Below are 24,567 nucleotides of genomic sequence, written 5' to 3' on the forward strand. Positions count from 1 at the left end.
TCTGAAAGGAAGCCTGACAAGGTATGGCCTATATCTGCAAGCTTCAGATCTCCCTTATACATCCATCACTTTATCATTACAGTGCACAGTGAGACTTTATTTGAATCGTGAAGTTAAAGGAAAACGCCATAGAGCTCTGGCAGAGCTGTCAACAAACAGAAGGCTGCTGTATTAGGGTTCAACACCACAACTCTGGGTGTCTGTCATTTCACACGACACCTGTCATTGAGTTTTTTGCAGCCATGCAGTCATGAACTGATACTTCAGCTGGAATACATATAGAACTCTGTAAGGCAAGTTGTTAAAAAAAGAGCACATTTACCACAAATACGCCTGGTGTTCAATGAGGCTTACTCAGCTGCTAATTGGATGATGATATATTTGACATTTACTTTAGCTTATTTATATATTTAATCAGCATCGCTACCACGTGCTCAGGGCTATCAAGAGTCTCACAGTTGGCATTTCTGCAATTTGATGATAATAATATTGCCAACTTGGTGTAGATAACCCAGTTTAAATGATACTACATATGCATAAAGGATGATTTTCTTTGGTAATACCAGGGTTGCGCTGTATTAAGAAAACATGCTGCTGCAATACCAATGTTGAACATTGCGATGAAACCCTATTTTCTTTCAAGCTTCTTTGTTTCCTGTCATCTCATTGGACTTGAGAGACTAATTCTTATATATCACCATAAGGAGGGCCTTGCAAAAGGCAAACAATGTGGTGCACAACTTTGAAGAGAAAGGTTTTTTATATGTACCCTTAATTTTAATCCAATGCAACCAGTAAACGGCGTCCGTCTGTGTGTAATTTATTCTTAGTATTAATTCAGCTGTTCTGTTTCTGGCCTCAGAGGTTTGTTAGAGAACACTGGAGAACAAGCAGCATCATGAAGACCAAGGAACACAACAGACCGGTCAGGGAGGAAGCTGTGGAGAAGTTTAAATCAGGGTTAGGTTCTAAAACAGTCTCCTAAGCTTTAAACATCTCACAGAGCTCTTTTTAATCCATCATCAGAACATGGAGAGGATGGGCCAACTCCAGGCCTACCAAGACATGGACGTCCACCTAAACTGACAGGCTGGGCCGGGGGAGCATTTATCAGAGAATCAGCGTATAGATCCATGCTAACTATGCAGGAGCTGCAGAGATCCATAGCTCAGGTTGGAGATTATGCCAAACATTAGCTGTACACTCCACAAATCTGGCCTTTATGGTTAGATAAGTAAAAAAAAAAAGTTATTGTTGAAAGAAAGCCATAAGAAGTCCACTCTGTAGTTTATAAACAATTAGAAGAAGGTGCTTTGGTCAAATGAGACTAAAGCTGAACGTTTTGGCCTATGTGGGAAACTACGTGTGGTTATAAAAGTGAACACACTATTCTTCCCTGTGAAACGCAATGGAGGCAGTGTCATGCTGTTAAAATGATTTTCTTTAGCATAAAAAGGAAGCTAGTCGGAGTTTATGGTAAAATAGATTAAGCTAAAAACAGAACAATCCTGAAAGAAAAACCTGTTAGAGGCTGCAGAAGGCCTTGAGACTGAGAGGGTTCTCCTTCCAGCAGAACAATGATCCAAAGCTTTGTTGGGACCACAGCCATGGATACAACATTAAAGATGCGGTACAAACGTTTCTGGAACTTTCAAAATAAATTGCATTTAACCGACTTCCAGCACAACTTCAGAAGGGGAAAGGGGGGTAGCGGTGGACTTCCCATGATGCCACTGCCCGTATAAAACCCCCACCTTTCTAATGCTCCTTTCTCTTCCACTGCTCCTCTGCGGGACCAGGATAGGGGAGGCAGCGCGCTAATGTCTCTTTGCTGCCAAAAAGACAATCTCTTCAAACTGGATCCAAGGGTGTCTTAAGATCATGCGATCATATGCACAAGTTAAGTACGAGTGAATCACTGTTTGTGTACCCGGTATTCATTCATAAAAGGGGAAATTAAGGTATAAGCATTGCTTTACTTTCTCTCTTAGGCCTGCAGAAGCAAACTGTGTTCCAGAGAATCCCCTGCAGAGACGCTGTCTCTATAAGCCGAGTCTGAAGGAAGGACAACGGCCCCGCATCATCGTGGTTACAGTAATGTGCAGTTGGTTGGCGGACAGAACGAGCTGTCTTTCATCCACAGCTACGGAGGTTAGCTGGAAGCTAACCCTTTGTTCACGGAGCTTTCTTCAAACGTCGTCGTCGCCCGGACAACTCCTCCTCAACACAATTCAAATGAGGTTAGGGTTTGGGCAGAGAGATATCTAGGATGAAATGATCTAAACGTTTTTCATTTTATGAAGTTTGGTTCTGTTTCTGTTGAACTCAGCTATCTTGGTGCTAGCAGGCTATCGGCAGCACACGTGCTCAGCTTTGTGTTCTGTGTTTGTGTGTTTTTAAAGTTAAGACAAACTTTATTTAAAGGGTGATTTTAAACACAGAACATCGGCCATAACGCGCTGTCCGCGCTGATGCATTTTAACCCTTTTATTGACGGTATTTTTACAGGTATGTGTTTGATTCTGGTGCTAAGCTATCAGCTTCTTTGTTAGATTTAACTGCTAACGGCTAAGAACACGTGCTTGCCTGCTAAAGAATATTTACCCAGAAAGGTTGTTAGTTTTCAAGCTAGTAAATAATAGTCCCTAAACATTATTTTACTAAATCTGATAACTAAGTAAACACCATTAAGACCCATTTCTCCAGAAAGATTTGGCTCTTTTCCAAAATACTTCCTTAAATATTTTACCATTACCTTAATAATATTTCTTTGAATATTATTTTAAGTTATTTTATTTTATTTTATTAAGTAAAGGCAGCTAATTAGACACTGTTGAGAATTAGTCATCCAGAAGGTTGGTTTTATTCAGCAGATCATTCTTAAAGCATTATTTTATTAAAGTAATATTTTGTCTGATCTTGCATTGTGAATGGTTGTCTAAACGTTTGCTGATTATTGCCTAAGTTGGTTCCAAGACTAACTTAACTTCATTTCCAGATTCTTCAAGATAATCCTTGGTTCTCAAACATAAACATTGCATGGTAATGTTGCATCACTCTTTTGGTCATGGTTTCAATCATCTTTGATCAGCTTGTTCATATTGTACAAGCCCATTAGTCTTCCTTATTCTTTAATTCTGCTTGGTAGTTTAGTTGGATTGTTTTAACATAGTAAAGAGTTTGCTGATTGAAATATGTTTGACTTTGATTTGACTTATTTTTGTTAATAAATTCTTGTATTTTAAGAAATTGTGTGAATTCATTCCATGTGTGTGCAGAGTTTATGCTGTTCAATGATGTCAGAGCTTGGCTCACACCTTTCTATTTTGTCCTAATACTTACTGGGCTGGTATTCACAGGACAAAATATTATTTGATAAAATATTAAAATATTAATATTACATATTAAATAATGGTTTCAGATTCATAATCCCAACAGCTTAAAAATCCTATACCGAGATGTTCTCCATCTAACCTGACTGAGATGCGCTATTCTGCTAAGAAGACAAAACCTTCATTCTCTAAATGTGAAAATCTGTTAGAGACACCAAAACACTTACAGCCATAACTGCAGCAAAAAGTGGTTTTAAAAAGGTATGGACTCAGGGGGCTGAAAAAAATTGCATGCACATTACACTGAAATTTGTGGATCAAACTTAACAAAATGTAAAAAATTCAAAGGATGTCAGAAGGTTAACGGCTAAGAACACGTGCTTGCCTGCTAAAGAATATTTACCCAGAAAAGTTGTTAGTTTTCAAGCTAGTAAATAATAGTCCCTAAACTAAGTAAATACCCAATTTCTCCAGAAAGATTTGGTTCTTTTCCAAAGTACTTCCTTAAATATTTTACCATTCCCTTAATAATATCGCTTTGAAACTTTGAACCTTTCTATTTTGTTCTAATACCATCGCCTTACTGGGCTGGTATTCACAGGACAACCCTTAACAGACCAAAATATTATTTGATCAAATATTAAAATATTAATATTAAATAATATTTTCAGATTCATAATCACAACATTGGCGTCCCTGGGTTGGCATTATTATTAACAGCTCGCACTGTACATAAATGAGAATGAATAAACCACAACTGCACATTGTTGATGTACCAAGTGATTAGCTTAAAACCAGCTGTCACTGGTCACAATATGACTCAAAACATCGGAGTTCTAATATCAGATGTCCCTGATTATATTTAAGAGAACACACGAGTTCACAATTTTTGACTTTCGTCAAATAAATAACTCCAATATCTCCGTGCTAGTAACAATCAACTCTGCTACATAGGCAACATTTTTGATGTTCTGACTCAGTCTGGTTTCTTCTGTGTAAGCAATAACTTGAGACTTGGTTTAACTTCAGTTAACCTCTGTCCAGACAGTTGCTACACATTTGTTTCCAGAGGCTGTGTTTTGTGTACGACCACAATCTGAAACTTAATTAACTTTGCAGTTAATTTTAGTTTCTGACCTAATTTTGATGCATGTATCCATTCAGGAACTTTATAGTTTTACGTTTTGAAACAACAGGTTTTTTGCCAGATTAAATCCCAATATTTAATCCAATCCACCCCACCATAAAGGAGGGGTTAATCAAAAGTAAATTATTAAACTTAGGAGGTGTAGCAATTTTCTTTTTCCTTTGCATTTTTTAAACAAAATTCCCCTATAGGTTAAGAGTAGTGTCTAATCACTAGTTCCTCCCAAGAAAGGTGAAAAATTAACATTAAAATCACAAATATCCTTAGAGAAAGGAGTAGCATTGTAACACTTAGAGCATAGTGTTGTCATAAGTCACAGGTTGAATGATCATCTCTGTGCCCATTTTACAATCATACAAATGTTTGCAGTATATGTATAGTCAAATATACATATATAGCTGGACATACATTTGTTAGATGTTGTTACTTTTAGCAATTTCTCAAAACTTTGTTGTTGTTTTGTAGTGTCTGCCAGAATGATGGAATCAAACTCCATTATGAATTCAGCAGACATGGAGATACAAAAGGTTGTTGTTGCTGATCTCATCTGTTTGTCTCCAGATGAGCGGGATGTTTTAAATCAGACTCATGTGATGAGAGGATTCAGGAGTTGGTAAACTTCATTAAGTGTCCGATTAGAGATGCTCTGATTTGAGATGTTCTTTGTCAGCTTACCTTGTTGTATCAGCTGAAATCACAACTGGAAGCTAAAAGATATTTTCAGTTAGAGACTGACCACCAAGTGGGCCTTGAAAGAGAGAATGCTGCAAAGCTTGAGCTCTCAATAGCTGAGGAGATAGCTCACTCACAGCAGCTGCAGCAGCCACAGCACGGGGCAGAATCAGACAGCACCTAGGTCAGAGTCTTCCCTTTCTAAACTTAGTCCAAGTGTTCAACTTACTTCCACAGACCTTAACAAATGTGTTGGAAGTCAGATGGTCTCCAGTGGTGTCCTGCCAAATCCCATTGCAGTGAACAACCACCAAGATGACCGAGTGCTGGATTCAGCATGCACAAGTGGTCCAATTGGATGGGAGGAGCACCCTTCCAGCCTGATCGGCACCCCTCTCCCTTCTGACTCTGTGTTGATCCCTAAGGGCCAGGAGAGACGCACATGGCTCTCAGGTGACTCAATACAACCTGACCCACCACCACTTGCACGAGTCCATTCATTAGAAAGCTCTCATTTAAACCATGAGAAAACTTGTTTACTTCCCCAGAGGTTAGATCATGATCTTCCACCATTTCATGAACCTAACCAGCGTGACTTCTCAGATGGACGTGGTCCACCTTGGGAGCATGGTGTCCATTTTAAGCAGCTAGAATCCCTTGCTAAGAACATAGAACTTTTTGATCCAGGTAGCCAGGAGTCAAATATTGAGGTTTACCTGCTTGAGGTTCAACATTGTCTTCTTGACTTGCGTTTTCCTTCTGATCGTGAAAAGCTGAAGCTTATTTTGAAAACAACAGCTAAGAGTGTTCATGTGTTCATAAAAACTCTTCCTCCCAAAATTAGTGACAGTTATCCAGCTCTCTGCCAGAGTCTTAGATAGGAGTATTCAGTTTACAGAGATGAAGACCCTGCCACAATTAATGATTTGACTGTTTTGCAAAAACAGGACGAACCTCCCCGAGAATATTTCCACCGTTTAAAGACAGCTTATTTTCAGGGATGTTATGGTCCAGGTCTTGAAGAAAACCACACTTTTAAGTCTTTGTTTCTTCACAACCTCCACGTTAGTGTGCAGTATCAAGTGACCATGCATTGCATAATGGAGAATCTCTCCATGCAGGAGACTCGTAGATATGCTCGGCTTGTGTGGGAAACACGTGTCCGTTCAGACAGAGCAGCAAAAGGCAAAGTTAGAGTGTTAAACATTCAAACAGAGAACAGGCCTAAGAAGAAGCACAAAGTAACTTCCCAAGTGATGCAACAGAACCAGGGGGGTGGTAACTGGCGCCAGCCAAAAGACAAGACACCAGTTAAAAGACAAACACCTTTTCACAGTACAACATCGAACTGTAAGGTTGGTGGTAAAGAGTGGAGCCACTCCAAAGATGTCATCACAAAGGAGGAGTTTGAGATGATCTGTAGGTGCGTTATAACTGAGGTAACGGCGTTCCTAAAAGACATGGCAAGCCGTTGCAGTCCAGAATAGACCCAGTAAAATCTGTCAAACAAGGTATGAAGATGATAAATAATTTCAAACACCCTATATTCTGTTTTAATCTTTTTCTTATTATGGTTCTGAACTTGAGAAATTATTAAGGTTTTAAAAGCAGTCTTATTATGGAGTGAAAATTATTACAAGACTTTGTTGTTTATTTTTTTTTTTACATTTTATTAGTGTTATTCTCTGCCCAAACCTGCCTCACTCCTGTCCAAACAATAACCTCTGAACCAAAAATGAACTGTTGAACTCTGCCTACCTGAAGGACCCCAGTGACTCTTTTCAAATGGCTGAGGACTGATGATTAGCCCCAAAGACCGTGAACTTCATCTCATTCTTCGGAACTAAAGGAGGGATGTTGGGAACACAGCCATGGATACAACATGAAAGATGTAGTACAAACTTTTCTGGAACTTTCAAAATAAATTGCATTTAACCGACTTCCAGCACAACTTCAGGTTGGAGATTATGCCAAACATTAGCTGTACACTCCACAAATCTGGCCTTTATGGTTAGACAAGTAAAAAAAAAAGTTATTGTTGAAATAAAGCCATAAGAAGTCCACTCTGTAGTTTATAAACATTTGGAAGAAGGTGCTTTGGTCAAATGAGACTAAAGCTGAACGTTTTGGCCTATGTGGGAAACTACGTGTGGTTATAAAAGTGAACACACTATTCTTCCCTGTGAAACGCGATGGAGGCAGTGTCATGCTGTTAGAATGATTTTCTTTAGCATAAGAAGGAAGCTAGTCAGAGTTGATGGTAAAATAGATTAAGCTAAAAACAGAACAATCCTGAAAGAAAAACCTGTTAGAGGCTGCAGAAGGCCTTGAGACTGAGAGGGTTCTCCTTCCAGCAGAACAATGATCCAAAGCTTTGTTGGGACCACAGCCATGGATACAACATTAAAGATGCGGTACAAATGTTTCTGGAACTTTCAAAATAAATTGCATTTAACCGACTTCCAGCACAACTTCAGAAGGGGAAAGGGGGGTAGCAGTGGACTTCCCATGATGCCACTGCCCGTATAAAACCCCCACCTTTCTAATGCTCCTTTCTCTTCCACTGCTCCTCTGCGGGACCAGGATAGGGGAGGCAGCGCGCTAATGTCTCTTTGCTGCCAAAAAGACAATCTCTTCAAACTGGATCCAAGGGTGTCTTAAGATCACGCGATCATATGCACAAGTTAAGTACAAGTGAATCACTGTTTGTGTACCCGGTATTCATTCATAAAAGGGGAAATTAAGGTATAAGCATTGCTTTACTTTCTCTCTTAGGCCTGCAGAAGCAAACTGTGTTCCAGAGAATCCCCTGCAGAGACGCTGTCTCTATAAGCCGAGTCTGAAGGAAGGACAACGGCCCCGCATCATCATGGTTACAGTAATGTGCAGTTGGTTGGCGGACAGAACGAGCTGTCTTTCATCCACAGCTACGGAGGTTAGCTGGAAGCTAACTCTTTGTTCACGGAGCTTTCTTCAAACATCGTCGTCGCCCGGACAACTCCTCCTCAACACAATTCAAATGAGGTTAGGGTTTGGGCAGAGAGATATCTAGGATGAAATGATCTAAACGTTTTTCATTTTATGAAGTTTGGTTCTGTTTCTGTTGAACTCAGCTATCTTTGTGCTAGCAGGCTATCGGCAGCACACGTGCTCAGCTTTGTGTTCTGTGTTTGTGTGTTTTTAAAGTTAAGACAAACTTTATTTAAAGGGTGATTTTAAACACAGAACATCGGCCATAACGCGCCGTCCGCGCTTATGCATTTTAACCCTTTTATTGACGGTATTTTTAAAGGTATGTGTTTGATTCTGGTGCTAAGCTATCAGCTTCTTTGTTAGCTTTAACTGCTAACAGCTAAGAACACGTGCTTGCCTGCTAAAGAACATTTACCAGAAAGGTTGTTAGTTTTCAAGCTAGTAAATAATAGTCCCTAAACTAAGTAAATACCCAATTTCTCCAGAAAGATTTGGTTCTTTTCCAAAGTAATAATATTTATTTGAATATTATTTTAAGTAATTTTTTTTATTTTATTTTATTAAGTAAAGGCAGCTAATTAGACACCGTTGAGAATTAGTCATCCAGAAGGTTGGTTTTATTCAGCAGATCATTCTTAAAACATTATTTTATTAAAGTAATATTTTATCTGATCTTGCATTGTGAATGGTTGTCTAAACGTTTGCTGAATATTGCCTATGTTGGTTCCAAGACTAACTTAACTTCATTTCCAGATTCTTCAAGATAATCCTTGGTTCTCAAACATAAACATTGCATGGTAATGTTGCATCACTCTTTTGGTCATGGTTTCAATCATCTTTGATCAGCTTGTTCATATTGTACAAGCCCATTAGTCTTCCTTATTCTTTAATTCTGCTTGGTAGTTTAGTTGGATTGTTTTAACATAATAAAGAGTTTGCTGATTGAAATATGTTTGACTTTGAGTTGACTTATTTTTGTTAATAAATTCTTGTATTTTAAGAAATTGTGTGAATTCATTCCATGTGTGTGCAGAGTTTATGCTGTTCAATAATGTCAGAGCTTGGCTCACACCTTTCTATTTTGTCCTAATACCATCGCCTTACTGGGCTGGTATTCACAGGACAAAATATTATTTGATAAAATATTAAAATATTAATATTACATATTAAATAATGTTTTCAGATTCATAATCCCAACAGCTTAAAAATCCTATACCGAGATGTTCTCCATCTAACCTGACTGAGATGCGCTATTCTGCTAAGAAGACAAAACCTTCATTCTCTAAATGTGAAAATCTGTTAGAGACACCAAAACACTTACAGCCATAACTGCAGCAAAAAGTGGTTTTAAAAAGGCATGGACTCAGGGGGCTGAAAAAAATTGCATTCACATTACACTGAAATTTGTGGATCAAACTTAACAAAATGTAAAAAATTCAAAGGATGTCAGAAGGTTTGCAAGACTTCTGTATCTCTAACTCTATAATCTGGTCCAGTTAAATATGCCTTGCATGCAGACGATAATTCATGGCACTTGACATGTAATATTCAAACAAATATTACATCCAAGCAGTAGTTTGTGACAGCAATATTGCACATGTTAACTTTATGATGACTCTTACTAGTAGATATATTGTGCAGCTCCAGCCAGAACAGATTTCTGGTTTCCTTTGGTTTTCTTTCATTTTGGCTTGAAAGCAACGTTTATCTCTACAACACATTGCATCACTAAACATGCTGATTGCTGATGTGCTTAACGGCTAGAAAGAGTGGGAGTTTTTAATTTTGATACACATAATGAAAAAGAAAAACAAACCAGATTTTTCAATGTTTCCCCAACTGATCACCTGTCAGAGCTGATCGAGGAAAATGTTCGATCACTGACTAGTTAATTGGTGCCATAGACTTTAGAATTTAATACAAGTATTTAGACGAAAACAAAAGTAAATAAATAAAGTGTCAAATATGCTAATATTTGACACTTTATTTATTTTATTTAATATTCTACATAAGCTAAGTGTGAGATTTTAAAATAAAGTAAGGTTAGCTGGAAATATTACAATAGCTGACCAAGTGAGATCACGCAAAAGCTTTCAGGAAAATCTACCAACTTCTATTTTTCACCTTTTCATTCTTGCACTCTATTACTATCTCTTGGCCACTTGAACCCAACCGTCTATTTGCTTACAGTGTGACTACCACAAAAAAAAGGTTAGTTAATGGTTGATGGTGACCAAAGCAGCCACTCAAGTGTCAGTGTGCTTTTGGGAATGATCTCTGTACCTTCCAGTGACCTCTCTTCAGAGGCAAGCCTATATATACCTGTGTGTGCATACTGAGTTACCACCCACAACAAACGCACTGGAAGTGCTATCGAGCCTCAATCTGCTCTTGGTTTACTAAGAAAGATTGCCAAAGGTTATCTGTCTCACTCTGATATGCACGGTTAAGGGCCTTGGGCTGCCTGTTTAAACACCTGGGGCCCAGTGTATTAGAGCACCCACCGTCCCCCTATTTTTGCCACAAAAGGAGAGGAAATGGAAAAGCGAGCGCTGGCTGCTGCGACTGAAGGAGGAATGAGTGTGAAAAGTAATGAACACGAGTGTGTGCGCGTGCAGAGGTTAATGCGGGGTTGATTATTTCCCACCACTCCCAGCTTCCATACACCCTGATACTATCCCTAACAGTAAAACACTGAGCTGAGCAAAAACAAAGGTTATTTTATCAAATTTTATAAACATAAAAAATATGAACCAAATATTAACATAGGCGTATCTTTTAAAGTTTCTACAGTTAAAAATCTCTTTTTTTCCCATATGGGATGGACCTTACAGCAAGGGTCACTCATTTGCATGAGAATGTACGATTGAGCGAGAGAGATAGAGTCAAGGCTGTCCTGTGAACTGGCTGCTGTGTTTAGAATACCAAACAGAGAAGGTTTGCTTTTCTTTTCTATTACCCTGCCTCTGCAGAATTAGCCCACCCCCCGCGTCACACATTTATTTACCCAATAAACACCCCAGCCTCTCCGGTGTTGATTACTTTCTCAGTGCACGGGTTACTAAAATATTGCAGTAATCCGGTCTGCCCGAAGCCCTGACAACGCTCGGTCTGAGCCGCCTCAGAGAAATAAATCCATGATCTGTCAGCATGGAGGTGATGATGTGCCGGCGTGTCAGAGGGGGAGGAGGAAGGAAAAGTTACGGTCAGATGAGGGGTTGCTGATGTTTAGAAATCTTCTTATAAAGAATGGTCCTACAGAGTTTCAAGCTCTTCTTTCAAAAGGTAAAAAATGTCAGAACTAGAAATTAAGTGCAGAAGCAATTAAATGATTGTACTTCATTCAAATATAGACATCTGCCACTGTTATTTGCACCTGAGTTCAGTTACGTTTATCTTTAGAAATGATTAGATGTTCCAACAATAGTGGCACTTGTGATGTTGTTTAAAGAAATTAATGCTGAAACTGGAGCTCAAAGTCACTTGAACAAAGGTCTAATTTAAATGTTGGTCATTTTCTACAACCTTTGAGTGAGATTTTGCAACTGCAATAAAAAAGGGATTTATTTTAAGACTTTTAACACATCTTTACCTGGGGCAACAATAAACGTGGAGGGCCCTACCATTATCTTTTGGTTCTAACCAGTTGTATTAATTCCTACCTGATTTGCATCAATTAACATGCTTCCAGGTCTTTGTGAAGCCAGTTTGAGGTGAATCTGTCGTAGGTGTGATGTTTGTTATGATATAATCCAGGGCACAGAGGAATGGAAGGGGGCAGAGGGCAGATTTATTCAGGAAGTGGGTACTTTCTGGTGCATTTATAGCAACACTGAAGCACACATGCAGACACCTCACAGCAGTGACCCATGCCACATCTGGAAACAATTACACTCATGTTTTGACTTGACCTGCGTGCACCCAGGTTAAACTCTTTTCATGCGCTTGTTGTAGGGGGGCAGAGGTGACCCTGACATGGTGGCTGTGGGGAAATTATGTGTAATTAGTCCAAAGAACCAGAACTCTGTCTGAAATAAAACATGAAGAAAGCACAGCGGTTTGACGGGATGTACACACATAAAGAAGAGGAGGCACTGAGTTGATACGCTGCTCAATGACCCCCGGAGGAATTTGTGTGGACATGAAGAGCATCTGAATTATCAGGCATCTCGGCTTCACACGGCTGCGAATGATGCAATGTTTGATTTCTACACTTCAGGAGGCTGTCAGGACAGCGCATGCAATATTAAACAGTGTCGTGTCGGTGTATCAGCCAGACTAAATTAACCCATTAGTATGCTATGGTACAAAGCAAGAAGATCATGAAACGGTTTGGAAATCTCCTTTGATACAAGATTTCCCAGCTTGAGCGAATTGATGAAATTCCTCTTGAAACACAGGCAACCATTTCACACGACTCCCCCACTCCAAAGACAGAGACTGATGGCGCTTGTCCATTAACAAAGTGAGACTACATTGCTGCCTCTTACATAGAGGCTGAAGGATTTTTAAAGCTGTTTGTGCTTGAAGAGAATTGATCATAAGCAGTTGGAAATCTACCTGAATGTTTACCTTTTCCCCATAAAACAACATTGTGTCAGTCCACGCTGAAATTCCTCTTTTATATAATGAATATTGGCCACTTCCCACGAAGGCCAAACTACAAACGCTTTCAGTAGTAATTGCCAACACCACTGAAGTAACAGACTTCATTGCTGTTATTAAATGGTGGAGAAACATAGTGATAGGCTCTGAACAAGGACACCTCTCTCATAAGTAAAAGTTATTCTGTATTTTTCTAAAGACAAACGTGAGACAAATTTCACCGTGTTAGACGCTGGGACAGAACCAGTTTAGGCAATAAGATGGGGGTTTAGATTGAACTTTAACCACTGTGCTTTGTTATTGATCTAAGCAAACATTGCAGGGTGAGAAGGTGGCCTTGAATGCAGGAAAATGTCTCCAGCTGAGGGAAACTCAGACTGTTAAAATCCCACAAATACATGGTTAGAGAGGCTGCGGTGCTGATATATGGTCTGCTGCCACTCCCCTCTCCTAGAACTACCTCCTTGTCTCAGGGCCCAGCTTTAGCACTCATTTCCTGAACTGACCGTCTACTCCAATTATCAAGCCAATAAAGGACCCCCTTGTGCCGTTATGGGAAAGGGGAAGAGAGTCAGGTCCAGGACAAGGGGGTTTCACAGTGCTAAGTGTGTGCGATGGCTGCTGCCCACATATTGAAAGGTGTGACTAATGGTCTTGGACAATGTTGAGACAGCACTGCTTCTGCAGTCACCTGGGCAGTCCTGGCAGTTACTGGAGGAGTGAATCTCCTGACCGGAGCTGTCAGCCACACAGAACTGCAGTTTGTGTGACAGTAAAAGGGTGTGAACTCTTCAAATGTAGGATGTAGGGATTTTGTTTTTGTTAGCTGTAAATAAACACTTCTATATCAAATGCTTGGTGGCTAAACAACTACTTTTCCTTACTGAACATTAAGAAAAGGTGCTTAGATTCAATTTTAGTAAGATCCACTCAAAGAATTGTTTCTTTCTTTCTATAATAAATAAAATTCAACATTAATGCCCTGTTCTGCTTCAATGATATTTTTACATGTAAAAAAAGGTTACTAGTAGGTGTAGTAGAGGAATAGAAAACCAACAGATCCAACAGTCATGACATTCATCCTGCTTATTATATGTAAAGGAACCATTACTTGAAAGGGGTGTGTTCCATTTAATAACAATAAGAAGTTTGATCAGCGAAGATCCTTTTTTAAAGACAGCATGCTGGTTGCAGTGCATTACTCCCTGAAACCCTGAGTAAAATGGGTTGTCCCAGGCATTGTTCAGAAGAACATCATACTTTGATTAGAAACTTATAAAACATGTAAAGAAGAGTACAAAAAGAGGCTGCTTTTGGACCTACCTTGCCCTCAGTGCGTCACTCACACTGAAGCGGACTTTTACAAAAATGAGGATGCTCACGTCTAACCAAAACGACAGGACAAACCCCCCCATAACAGTACCTGAGAGTACACATCTGTCGCCAGTATAAACCAGGCCCTACAATGATCTCAGAGTACTGTAACAATTAGAAGACGCCCACATGAAGACAAGCACATACTGTAGAAACCCCTTCAGTCATCCCATCATTGAAGAAACAACATGAGCTGAAGAGATTACACTATCAAAGAATGCATTGAGATGCCTAAAAAGGAGCTGAGAAACACTTGTTAAAAGGAAGATTGTTCTTTCTGGGTCTAGTGGCTATAGACATCATCAGATGACCCCCAGAATGGTGAATTAAAGCCATAATACATTGTTTAGCATGGTGGCTCAAGCATCATGATATGGGGAGATCTCTAACGTTTCAAGCATATGGAGCCGCTAGCTTAATCCATGAACCTTAATCTCATTGAAAATATGTGGGGTGACTTCAAACATGCTGTTTCTGAGGCATCACCAAGAAATGCAAATAAACTGTAGAATGGTCCAATTGTCCCGGGCTGGAAGGCCTGTTCACAGGTGCCAGAACTTTGAGTCCATGCAACACAGATGTAAAGCAGACACAGTGGTCATACAGCTAAATAACAGTTCAGAGAATTAAAGCGTTGTCTGGTGGTGCTGTTGATGATGTTTCAACCATTTTTGCACCATTTTTTTTTACTTTTGAATCTCAATAAATACAGATACTGCCTTCAGGTGGCATTTAAGCCTTGCTGAGTGGGCTAATTTTTATATTGACTCAAGAACCAGCATGCTGGTAGGATGTCTGTGACTGCACAGGTACAAAGGTGGATCTGTCAAACTGGGTTGTTTGACAATTTTCTGTACTTTAGGTTTAGATTTATACTGGCTAAAACTTGTGTTTAGTTTTATTATGACTCGTCACTGTCTCTGAATATATGACCCAGAGTCGGTCCAGTCTGAATAAAAATATTTCTGCCTGCTTTCAATTCTCTTTTTAGAGATGGACATACAGAGATTTTCTTCTGCTGTACTACTGACAATGCTGGAATTTCTAGAGAAGCTGTACATTAAAATACATTACCGTATATAAAGTAAATGACCCACAGTTCTAACAATAATCGATCACAGAGGATCTGGGTCCAGTAAGACTTATTTTTGAGACCTCTAACATGGACCACACAATGTTTGAAAATTTCAAGGTCAAATATTAAGATGGGACTCAATGAAACAGCAAGGAGTGAATCAAGAGGTCACTCACCTGTGCTGCTCCACAGCTTCATTATCTGGCAGCTCTACACCGCAGACGTTGCAGCGTTCGTGCTGGTTCCTGCCGTCGGGTTTCATGCCCACCGCCAGCTCCCCCAGCTTGCTGAAGAACTCCCTCTGGATGAAGCTCTGGGGCAGGAGGCCCCCGTAGGTGCTGAAGTCCATAGACATAGCCAGGGCCGGAGACATGGGGAGAGCAGAGGCCATGGACACCGGCATGGACATCATGGTGTCTGATTTGTGATTAACAGGTAGGGAGTATAGCGAGGCGAGATGTTTCTCTGTCATTGCTTCCAGCCCCATCTGACTGACTTCGGCTTGGTGGTCGCCCATGCTTTCATCGCGGACGTAATGGAGTTCTCGGGCACTGGTGATCACGCTGCTCCTGGTTGGCGTTCCGGGGCCGTCTCGGTTCCTGTCTTCTCCGCTTCGCTCTCCGTTGCTGGAGGCGCTGGACTCCATGTTCTGAGGGCTTTCGTGGCCATTTCCGCTCATGTCCACCTGCATGTTTTCAGTCTTGATCTCAGACATTAGGTGATGAGAGTTAGCATGGATAAGCTGCTCAGCACCAAAGCCCTGCTGCAGCAGAGACTGGCCAATACTCATCAGGCTGTCGACGGCGGCTTTGGTGGGACTCATGTTGGAGATGTTGAAGGAAGTAGAGACGGAAGGACTCTGATCAACAACGCCGGACACGTTGGCAGCTTGTTGGATACCTGACAAATAGGAGCTCTCAATAGAATGTTTTTTAGAGATTTTGGCTCCATTCTGGCCTTTGCGCTCCTCATCTTCCTCTGTGCTGCCATCATTAGCACTGACCTCCACGTCATTCTCATCTGAGGACTGGATGGTTTCCAGAATCTTGAGACATTGTTCTTCCAAATATTCGATCTCCAGGATTTCTGCTGCATATAGAAGATCATCCAAGTCCTCCACCTTGGCCTGGAGTGTGGCAGTGTAAGCATACTCCAAAATCTGCTGAAAGGTCTTTGGTGAAAGAAAGTCCAGGGTGTAATGCTGGCTGCTGCGGTGGAAGAGGATTTCAAACATTTTGCTGGTACAAGCTAGCACAGTCCGGTGAGCATGAAACTCTTGGCTGTCCACCATGATGACCACATCACAAAGAGTCCCGGCCAGACGCATCTGGTTGGCCTTCTGCAGCAGGGCAGTGGGGTGGTTGGGGTTCTGGAGCTGTATCATACCCATTTTAGTTAAATCCATTTTGTCGATGCAATCCACGAGGCCAACTCATGAGGCTTGCCTTTCCCCGTTCCGGAGAGCTTCTGACCGTCTTTGTAAAGAAGTAAAAACCTGCACAGAAAAACAGAATAAAAAGAAAAAATTGAATACATGGCGGTGAAAAAGTATTTACCCCCTTACAGATTTTTTTTTTCCTTTTTTTCTCTTTTGACACATTTAAGTTTCAGATAAAACTAATCTTATAAAATCAAAGATAACCTGAGTAAATACAAAAAGCCCTATTAAAATGACAATTTAATTTATTAAGTAAAAAAGCTACCCGAACCAAACTGGACCTGTATAAAATGTAGTCGCCCCTTATAAACCATGAAATAGCTCCAATTGAACATATTTTTGGAAAGCCTAGTTAAATGTCACAAGCCAAACTTAGGCGTTACTGCTGCTAGATCTACAGTGTCAATTAATCACTGAAAGAACCTGAAACAATATGAAGTAGGATAAAAGATCTCAAAAAGCATGCCTTGATCCAAAGGAATTCAAAAACAGATGAGAAACACGTCTATCAGCCTGGAAAAGGTGACAGAGCCATTTAAAAAGCTTTGGGTCTACATAGAACCACAATGAGAACCATTATCCTTACATGGCGAAAACATGGATCAGTAGTGAACCTCCCCAGGAGTGGCTAGCCTACCAAAATTACTCCAAGAGCTCAACAACAACTCAACCAGGAGGTCAGAAAAGAAACAACTTAAAACAACATTTAAAGCTCTGCAGGCCTCACTTGCCTCAGTTAAGGTCAGAGTTCAAGATTCAACAATAAAAAGAGAGACTGAGCAAAATGGCCTCCATGGGTGAGTTCCAAGGCCAAAACCAATATTGACCAAAAAAAGAACAATAAGGCTCGTTTCACATTTACCAAAAAACTTCAGATGATCTCCAAGACTTTTGGGAAAATATTATGAGGAGATGAAAGCAGAACATTTGCAAGATATGCATCCCATCACTTTTGGCATACAGCAAACACACAGAAAAGGAACATCACACCAACTGTCAAACATGGTGGTGGTGGTGTGATGGTCTGGGCCTGCTTGGATGGAACCATGAAATCTGGTCTCTACCAAGAGAGCTTTAAGGAGAATGTCTGGCCATCCGTACACGACCTTAAGCTCAAGCTCACATTGGTTATAGAGCAGGACAATGACCTGAAGCAAGTAAGCTTTATTTCAGTTGTTGACACAAGCAGTTATTAGGTTTAGGGAACAAATATTTTTTCAAAATGGGCCGGGCTGGTTTGGATAGTTTAAAGGTATCGTTTGGAAACTGCATGTTATACTTACTTAGGGTGTTTATGTCTGATGCTAAAATCAGTTTAAAGATATAAACCATTTGAGTGTCAAAAAAAAAAGCAAAAGCAAAAAACAAATATATATATAAGAGAAAAAATACTTTTTCATGGCACAGTAGCTAAAGGTTCAACAAGTGGAATGTTCTCTTCCACATAATAAAAGTTAATTCAGTCTTATTTTTTAAATATTGATTGTGACAGTAAAAGTACTCAAAACACACCACAATTTATTATGCAAATGGAAAAGTGTGGGTCCACTGGAGTCTCAGGTTGCACATATCCTGCAGGGATGGTAAACAATCTGTGCAGCCGCATTGTTCTGAGAATGTGCTCAGGGTATTGACAGTATTTTCTAAAAGGAGACAATTTGCTGGCTGTCCAACAGGCTCACCCTGCATACCAATCAGCCCAACATATGTTATGCTAAAAAGATGTCTTCATTTGCTTATCTGATGGGGATGTACACCAGTTAAACAAGAGTGAATTGTGGGGCTTTCACTGCGTCACTTGGCTCACAGCGACTGTCGACAGCCTTTCTGAAATTAAATAGCATCTTACTCAGTATTCTCATCACAGACAGGAGCAGAGAGCAGTGGCCAGGAATGGGTGGAACAGAAAGCAGGATGAGGCAAAAGCACACAACGCTGCTGCACTTAATGCCCCTCTCTGCTCTGCTCTGCTCTGCTCTGCTCTCAGGCGCTTAAAATCTCAAATGAATGAACATGTGTGTTGACTGCCGGTAATTTCATTATCCAACTTAACAGGGCAACATGTTGCTCCGCCTCATTTCTAAAGCATGTTTGACCCACGCTAAATAATGAGGACAGGTCCAGATTCAATTAGCAGCCCTGAGGCAACGTGCACTTTAAAAATTGGACATCTTTGTATTCAGATTCGCACGACATGAAGTTACAGCACGCTGCTTCTGGATTCAAATTAAATAAAGAGTACTGCAACAACATATGATGTATGAATGAAAGAAAAGGAAAAGCTACTAGCTACCACCTACACTGACCCAGTTTCTAGACCTAGCTTCTAGATTATGAGTCTTTTTGAGAAAATAAAAAAATAAAATACTTAAAAGCAATCAACTGGCCAAAGATCCGATCGATATTCAAAAACTGAAAAAACAGAATTGTTTCTGCTAACTAAGACCTCCCACAATAATAATCCATCAACCAAGACCACGTACAATGAATAGAGATCTACCAGTCAGTTTTTCCTGGCCAATACCGATTAGCATTTTGTTTTGTGTTTTTTTTTTAGCTCCGACCCATCAGTTTTGAGCCGTTATGATGTTAACACAGCAGAGTAAAAAAGGTGCTGCAAACTTTTCTGTTTGAATCCAACAGAAAATGACTGAACTAAAAGATTATTTATGCATTAAAGCAAAAGTTCCTAACCTTTATCTGATTATTGCTAAACCGAAAAATATGAATCCAAGTCAAGCTGTTTGCTGATACATTTTTGGACTGAAATGTGTGGAAATTCTTTGTTTTCAGGCATTTAATCTAGAAAAAGACAAAAAGAAAAGAAAAAAATGTTCAGTATGTGTGTTACCAATAACCTATCAGAGCCTTTATAAGGACAAATTACATATCTGAATCTGAAGTACATAGTGCATCTCTAACTTGATACACTTTTTAATATTTTTATTTATTATATTTTGTTAAATCACATTAAGGTTAGAGACATGCTTTTTTTACTATTTTGTAATTCCTAAATTTTCTATTGGATTCAAAAGTACAATCTATTTTAAGGAACCTGGCACACATTCTCCTATTTTATGTGTTATTGTCTTAGAAAAAAAAAAAAATCTGTCAAAATCAGAATTGGCAGGTCAACGTGAAAATCAGTATCGGACAGGAGCAGCCTGATCGGGGCATCTCTCTTTTGAAAATTTTTTAATTTCAAAATCTTCCAATCTGTTTGTCAGACCGTTTTATATTAGGAGTTAATGAATGGAAAAGTTAGACATGCCTAGACTCTCTTCTATCTCCCAGGAAAAAGCCTGATTAGTGGCTACATCTCTCTTTTTAAATCTTCAAAATTTCAACATCTTCAATTTTTGCCAGAGTATTCAATATAAAGATTTTAAAAAGAAAAGTTAAACTTCTCACCTGAAAATATACAAACTCCACAAAGAAAAGAAAATACTGTTAACATTCTTGACAAGGACCAATTATACCCCCAAAAATTTCAACTATTACTATAAGCCGATGTTAAATGTTGCTGGCACCCATTGCTTGCGCCCTGAATCAGAGAAAATGATCCCATCACTGCATGGATGGGTTGTCTTTTTTGGGGAAAAACTAACCAAAATCGTTCGAGAGTGTATGTAATGATGAAACCACGGGCATTCCTCTGACTGGGAGCAGCCCCCTCTCTGTAAACGCAGAGTATGCTTCAAACCTTACATTATCTTTATAACATGTTTGCCAATAGGACCGATTTATGGCCCCGTAAATGATCAATGCTTGTTGCGCTCCGAGGCTTCTCTGGAGCGCGATGCAAAGTTCCCTATTCAAGGGACTTGGTCTGGTCTCTATTAATAAAGAAGAAGGCTGCGGAGCGTCTAGACGGCGTTAATGTTGAGCCAGCCGCAGCAGACGAATTACACACGAGGTTGTGCATTATGCAAAGGAGCGGGGACTACATTAAATACATTAAGGCAGTGGAGATTGTCTCCCCAGAGGAAAGTATAGATCGCAGACAATGACCATATTAGACAGACTTCACAGAAAAAAGGAGCAGAATCGATCAGATCACGGGTTGTCTGCCATTGCGCGCCTTGACGAGGCAGCCACAACAAGGATAAACGACGCTCAATATTCCACACAGACAACAAGCGCGGAGAGAGCCGATAGGAGATAAATGGTCCAATCTGAGAGACTGGGCATGCTTTTTTTCAAAAAAAACAAGTCCATGACAGTGAGAGCAGCAGGATCAGCGCGCAGGTGGAGGAATTAAATACTCCGACCCAGTTAAAGGGGGGCAGGTATGGTCTCTAATGCTGCCTTACAGATAAAGAGGGAATGAGTGAAAAGGGGAAGAAAGAGATCAGACACATTCGATAACAAATCAATTTGCCATCGCTTCTTTACCAGTCCCCCACTTCACACCGATTATTGATAACTAATCAAACATCCAGTTGGCTGCCAATCAATTAACAGCCCGACAGAGCAGGCTGCACGGGTTTTTTGGTTTGTTTTGTGGATAAAGACCGGTGTCTCCAGTCTTCACCGTGATGTCACCTCACCTAAATGAGTCAAGCTGGTGCGTCTGGAGACACGGGCACTGGAAAAAGAGTGCATCTGTCTGGAAATTGCATAATTTCCACTAAAATAAAACGAGCGGAGGCCAATTTCCCCCATCAAAGTGACGCGCAGCGCGGCGTCATGTACTGTCTGGTTCCCGGTGAAGCAGCCAGACCTCACGTCCTCTGACTGCGATCTCCAGAATACTAACCAGACAACACACACAGAAAGAGGGAGGCTGGGGGTAGGTGGGTGGAGGGGGCGCACCTTTACATCTCTACAACAGGCTTAATGCAAACTTCCACTCCTTGCAGCGCTATCAGGTACACACTTGCTCCCAGCCAGAACTCTCCAACTTGACTGAGCCGGAGTGGCGTCCGCTGGCAACTTCAGCGGAAAGGTTGAGCGAGGACAAGCGCAGCGAGCAGAGAGCGCTGCAAAAATGCATAAAAACATCCCATATGATGAACGAAAGTACGCGGAAAAAACAGTGGGACACGCATGCAGAGAAGCGGGTCTGGCACTTGTCGCCGGGAAACTGCAGCTGCGTTTAGCCCGGGTTGGTACTCACCTAAGTTGCACGTTTTGACTCCGTGAAGTGCACAGGGGGTTGGGGCTACAGCATAGTAAGGCAGTTCGCAGTACCCGCTCTCTCAACACGCACTAACTCCTTTCTTCTCTCGCCTCAGCAAATCAACACGGTGCTGACGTCAGTGCAGCCAGTCAGCCAGACGAGCAGCAGCAGCAGGCAGGCAGGCAGCCGGGGCCGGGCTCTGTGCTCCGCTCTGTCCAAACGCTGAGAAAGTGAGACACCTAGGGGGCTGTCTCATGTCAAGCTGCTGCCTTACAGTGTTGGAAATGAAAGGTGTCCGACACTGCCCCCTCTCCAGCTGTTTGAACACAAGTACATTATCCCACAGCTGTACTCAAGCTCTATGCAGCCAGGGGCGCATCCAGAGGTAATGCGGCCCTGTGGGGTAATCAGAAAATTGCAACGCTTGAAGGAATATCTTATAATAATAATAATAATATTAATTCAAGCATAATAATAATAATACTGTGATTGATGAAAAGCCCTCTTATGAAGTGATGTATAGAGCAATAAAACAACGAACAATCAGGTCTGCACAGAAGATCATCAGGGCTGACCTTCCCTCCATCCAGGACCTTTACAGGTCTAGGGTCAGGAAAAGGGCAGCTAACATCTCTGTAGACCCCACACATCCTGGACACAAACTGTTCCGACTCATTTAGAGTGCTGACATCGATATCATGCGTACTTGGACTAATTCAACCATGTTTTTCTCTTTAATAAAACACTGTTTATATGTACGTATTTACAAAACACGTTTTTCCTTCTCATATATGTATTTCTGAAACATCTTCGTTGGGTGCAAAAAAGAACCAAGGTGAAATTTGTTGTGTGTGTCACAAACTTGGTGAATTGAATTGAATTGAACTGATTTTGCCTGGCTCCTCCCATCATCCCTGAATTCTCCCTTTCCAGACCTGAAATCACATCCGTAATAATTTTCTCTTATCCACAAGGCTTTTAATAACTGAATTTCTTTAGTAAAATGTTAACAAAGTTGCAAGAAAAGTCAATAAAACTGTTTCAGGTCGGGGTTTTTTCCCGTTCCATTAGCACATATTTAAAATTGAACAATGAGTGGAAAGCTTTTGCCACTTTTGGATAAAAAAGCATTTTGCATAATCAGCCTGGTTTCAGCATAAGACATGAAACAAAGCTGCAAAAACTATTTGTCTACTCAGACTGAATATTTATCATTTTGTGAACCTTAGCTTGAAATAAAAGGTGATATCAATTTCAATTCAATTCAGTTTTATTTATATAGCGCCAATTCACAACACATGTTGTCTCAAGGCACTTCACAACAGTCAGGTTCATACATTCCAATTAATCCTAACCATTGAACAGTGCAGTCGGAGTTAGCTTTTTATTCAAATTGGATAAAAAGTTTTTCTGTCTAAGGAAACCCAGCAGATTCCATCCAGTCAGTGACTTGCAGCATTCACTCCTCCTGGATGAGCATGTAGAGACAGTGGACAGTCACTGGCGTTGACTTTGCAGCAATCCCTCATACTGAGCATGCATGTAGCGACAGTGAAGAAAAACTCCCTTTTAACAGGAAGAAACCTCCAGCAGAACCAGGCTCAGTGTGAGCGGCCATCTGCCACGACCGACTGGGGGTTTGAGAGAACAGAGCAATATGTGTTAAGATTTTTTTATGTTTACATCCCAGGTTTTCATGAGCCTTAATATTGGCCTTAATATTTATTGAGAAAATGCTATATTATTCTTTTACAGCTATGCTGGCTCCACACACAAGGCAAACCCATCAGTGCTTTAGCTTTGTGAACAGATATTGTGCCTCCCACAGGTCTAGAAAACTTCTGTTTTACACCTTTCATTTGGCCAGTTGGGGTGGCCTGATGTGACTGGTTGGAGCATGAGTTGGCTAACGAACAACAGAGGAGAGCCAAATGTAATTACATGGGCCTGAGTTTGACACATATTTTCTAGGGGATACCAATGCACTTCCCAGCCAAGAGGGACACTGGCACGTTCTAGGTTGACCCCACATGTGTCCTCCCAGTAGGATGTGCCTGGAAAACCTCCAAAGTGAGGCAACACGGAAACATCCGGTTTAAATGGCCAACCAATTCAACTGAGTTCTTTGATGCAAGAGGACAGAGGAGCCCCTCTGAGCTTCCCCAGGATGACATAGCTCTGTACCATGTCTCTGAAGCTGAGTCTAGCCACCCTAAACTGGAAGCTAATTTATGCCATTTGTATCTAGGTATTTATTATTTTGGTCATAATTCATATCTAATGGCCATTAGTGATGCTTTCAAGTTTTGGTTAAGCTCTTTCTTCACCACAACAGACAGGAGCAGGAACAGGAGCAGTTCCCACATTACTGCAAATGACCTACTTCTAGGACACTGACCAGAGACTCCGACATGCAGACCTGAGCTGATGTTTGGCACATAGGCATAGAAAACAGTCAGAGCCTTCTTCCTTGCAACGTGAAGCCACAAAGAGGCAAACCTCTCACTTCACATATGAATGGAGGTAAGTCCAACTACCTGGTATTGCTCAACCTCATTCACAAGCTCTGCTTCCCCACCAGTTAGGTGACCTTCCCTGTCCTCAAAACCATAATATGACAACAGTGATTAACATGTCCAGGCCCCTACCCTCGCCTGTCACCTATCTCACACTGCACCCAGTCACAATATTCCTCCTGCCAGGTGTTTGGCCCCATGTGTAGGGTATCTCCTGGTGCTTCTTTGGCCTCTGCCTGGCTGAGTCACATAAGCAAAAAGCTTGATCATTGAGTCTTAACAGCAACTCCTCCCAGGCAAGGCATGATTTACC

General features: G+C 40.8%; 1 protein-coding gene across 3 annotated transcripts in view; it reads right to left on the reverse strand.

Annotated features, from left to right (window-relative positions):
- The window catches only part of zbtb16a (zinc finger and BTB domain containing 16a), a 218,610-nt gene extending 196,731 nt beyond the window's left edge, over window positions 1-21,879 (reverse strand). The window contains exons 1-2 of one of the 3 annotated variants that reach the window (XM_047378740.1): window positions 21,736-21,879; window positions 15,355-16,673 (exon numbers count right to left, since the gene is read on the reverse strand). In XM_047378740.1, the coding sequence (XP_047234696.1) occupies window positions 15,355-16,583 (1,229 nt within the window). In that variant the 5' untranslated portion in view covers window positions 16,584-16,673; window positions 21,736-21,879. Of the gene's footprint in view, window positions 1-15,354; window positions 16,674-21,166; window positions 21,392-21,431; window positions 21,541-21,735 lie in introns of those variants that run through there. The other 2 variants (XM_047378742.1, XM_047378741.1) reach the window with 2 other exon arrangements.
- Window positions 21,880-24,567: the final 2,688 nt, after the last annotated feature.

Source organism: Girardinichthys multiradiatus, chromosome 11 (genome assembly GCF_021462225.1).
Source record: "Girardinichthys multiradiatus isolate DD_20200921_A chromosome 11, DD_fGirMul_XY1, whole genome shotgun sequence".
In the NCBI taxonomy this organism is placed as follows: domain Eukaryota; kingdom Metazoa; phylum Chordata; class Actinopteri; order Cyprinodontiformes; family Goodeidae; genus Girardinichthys; species Girardinichthys multiradiatus.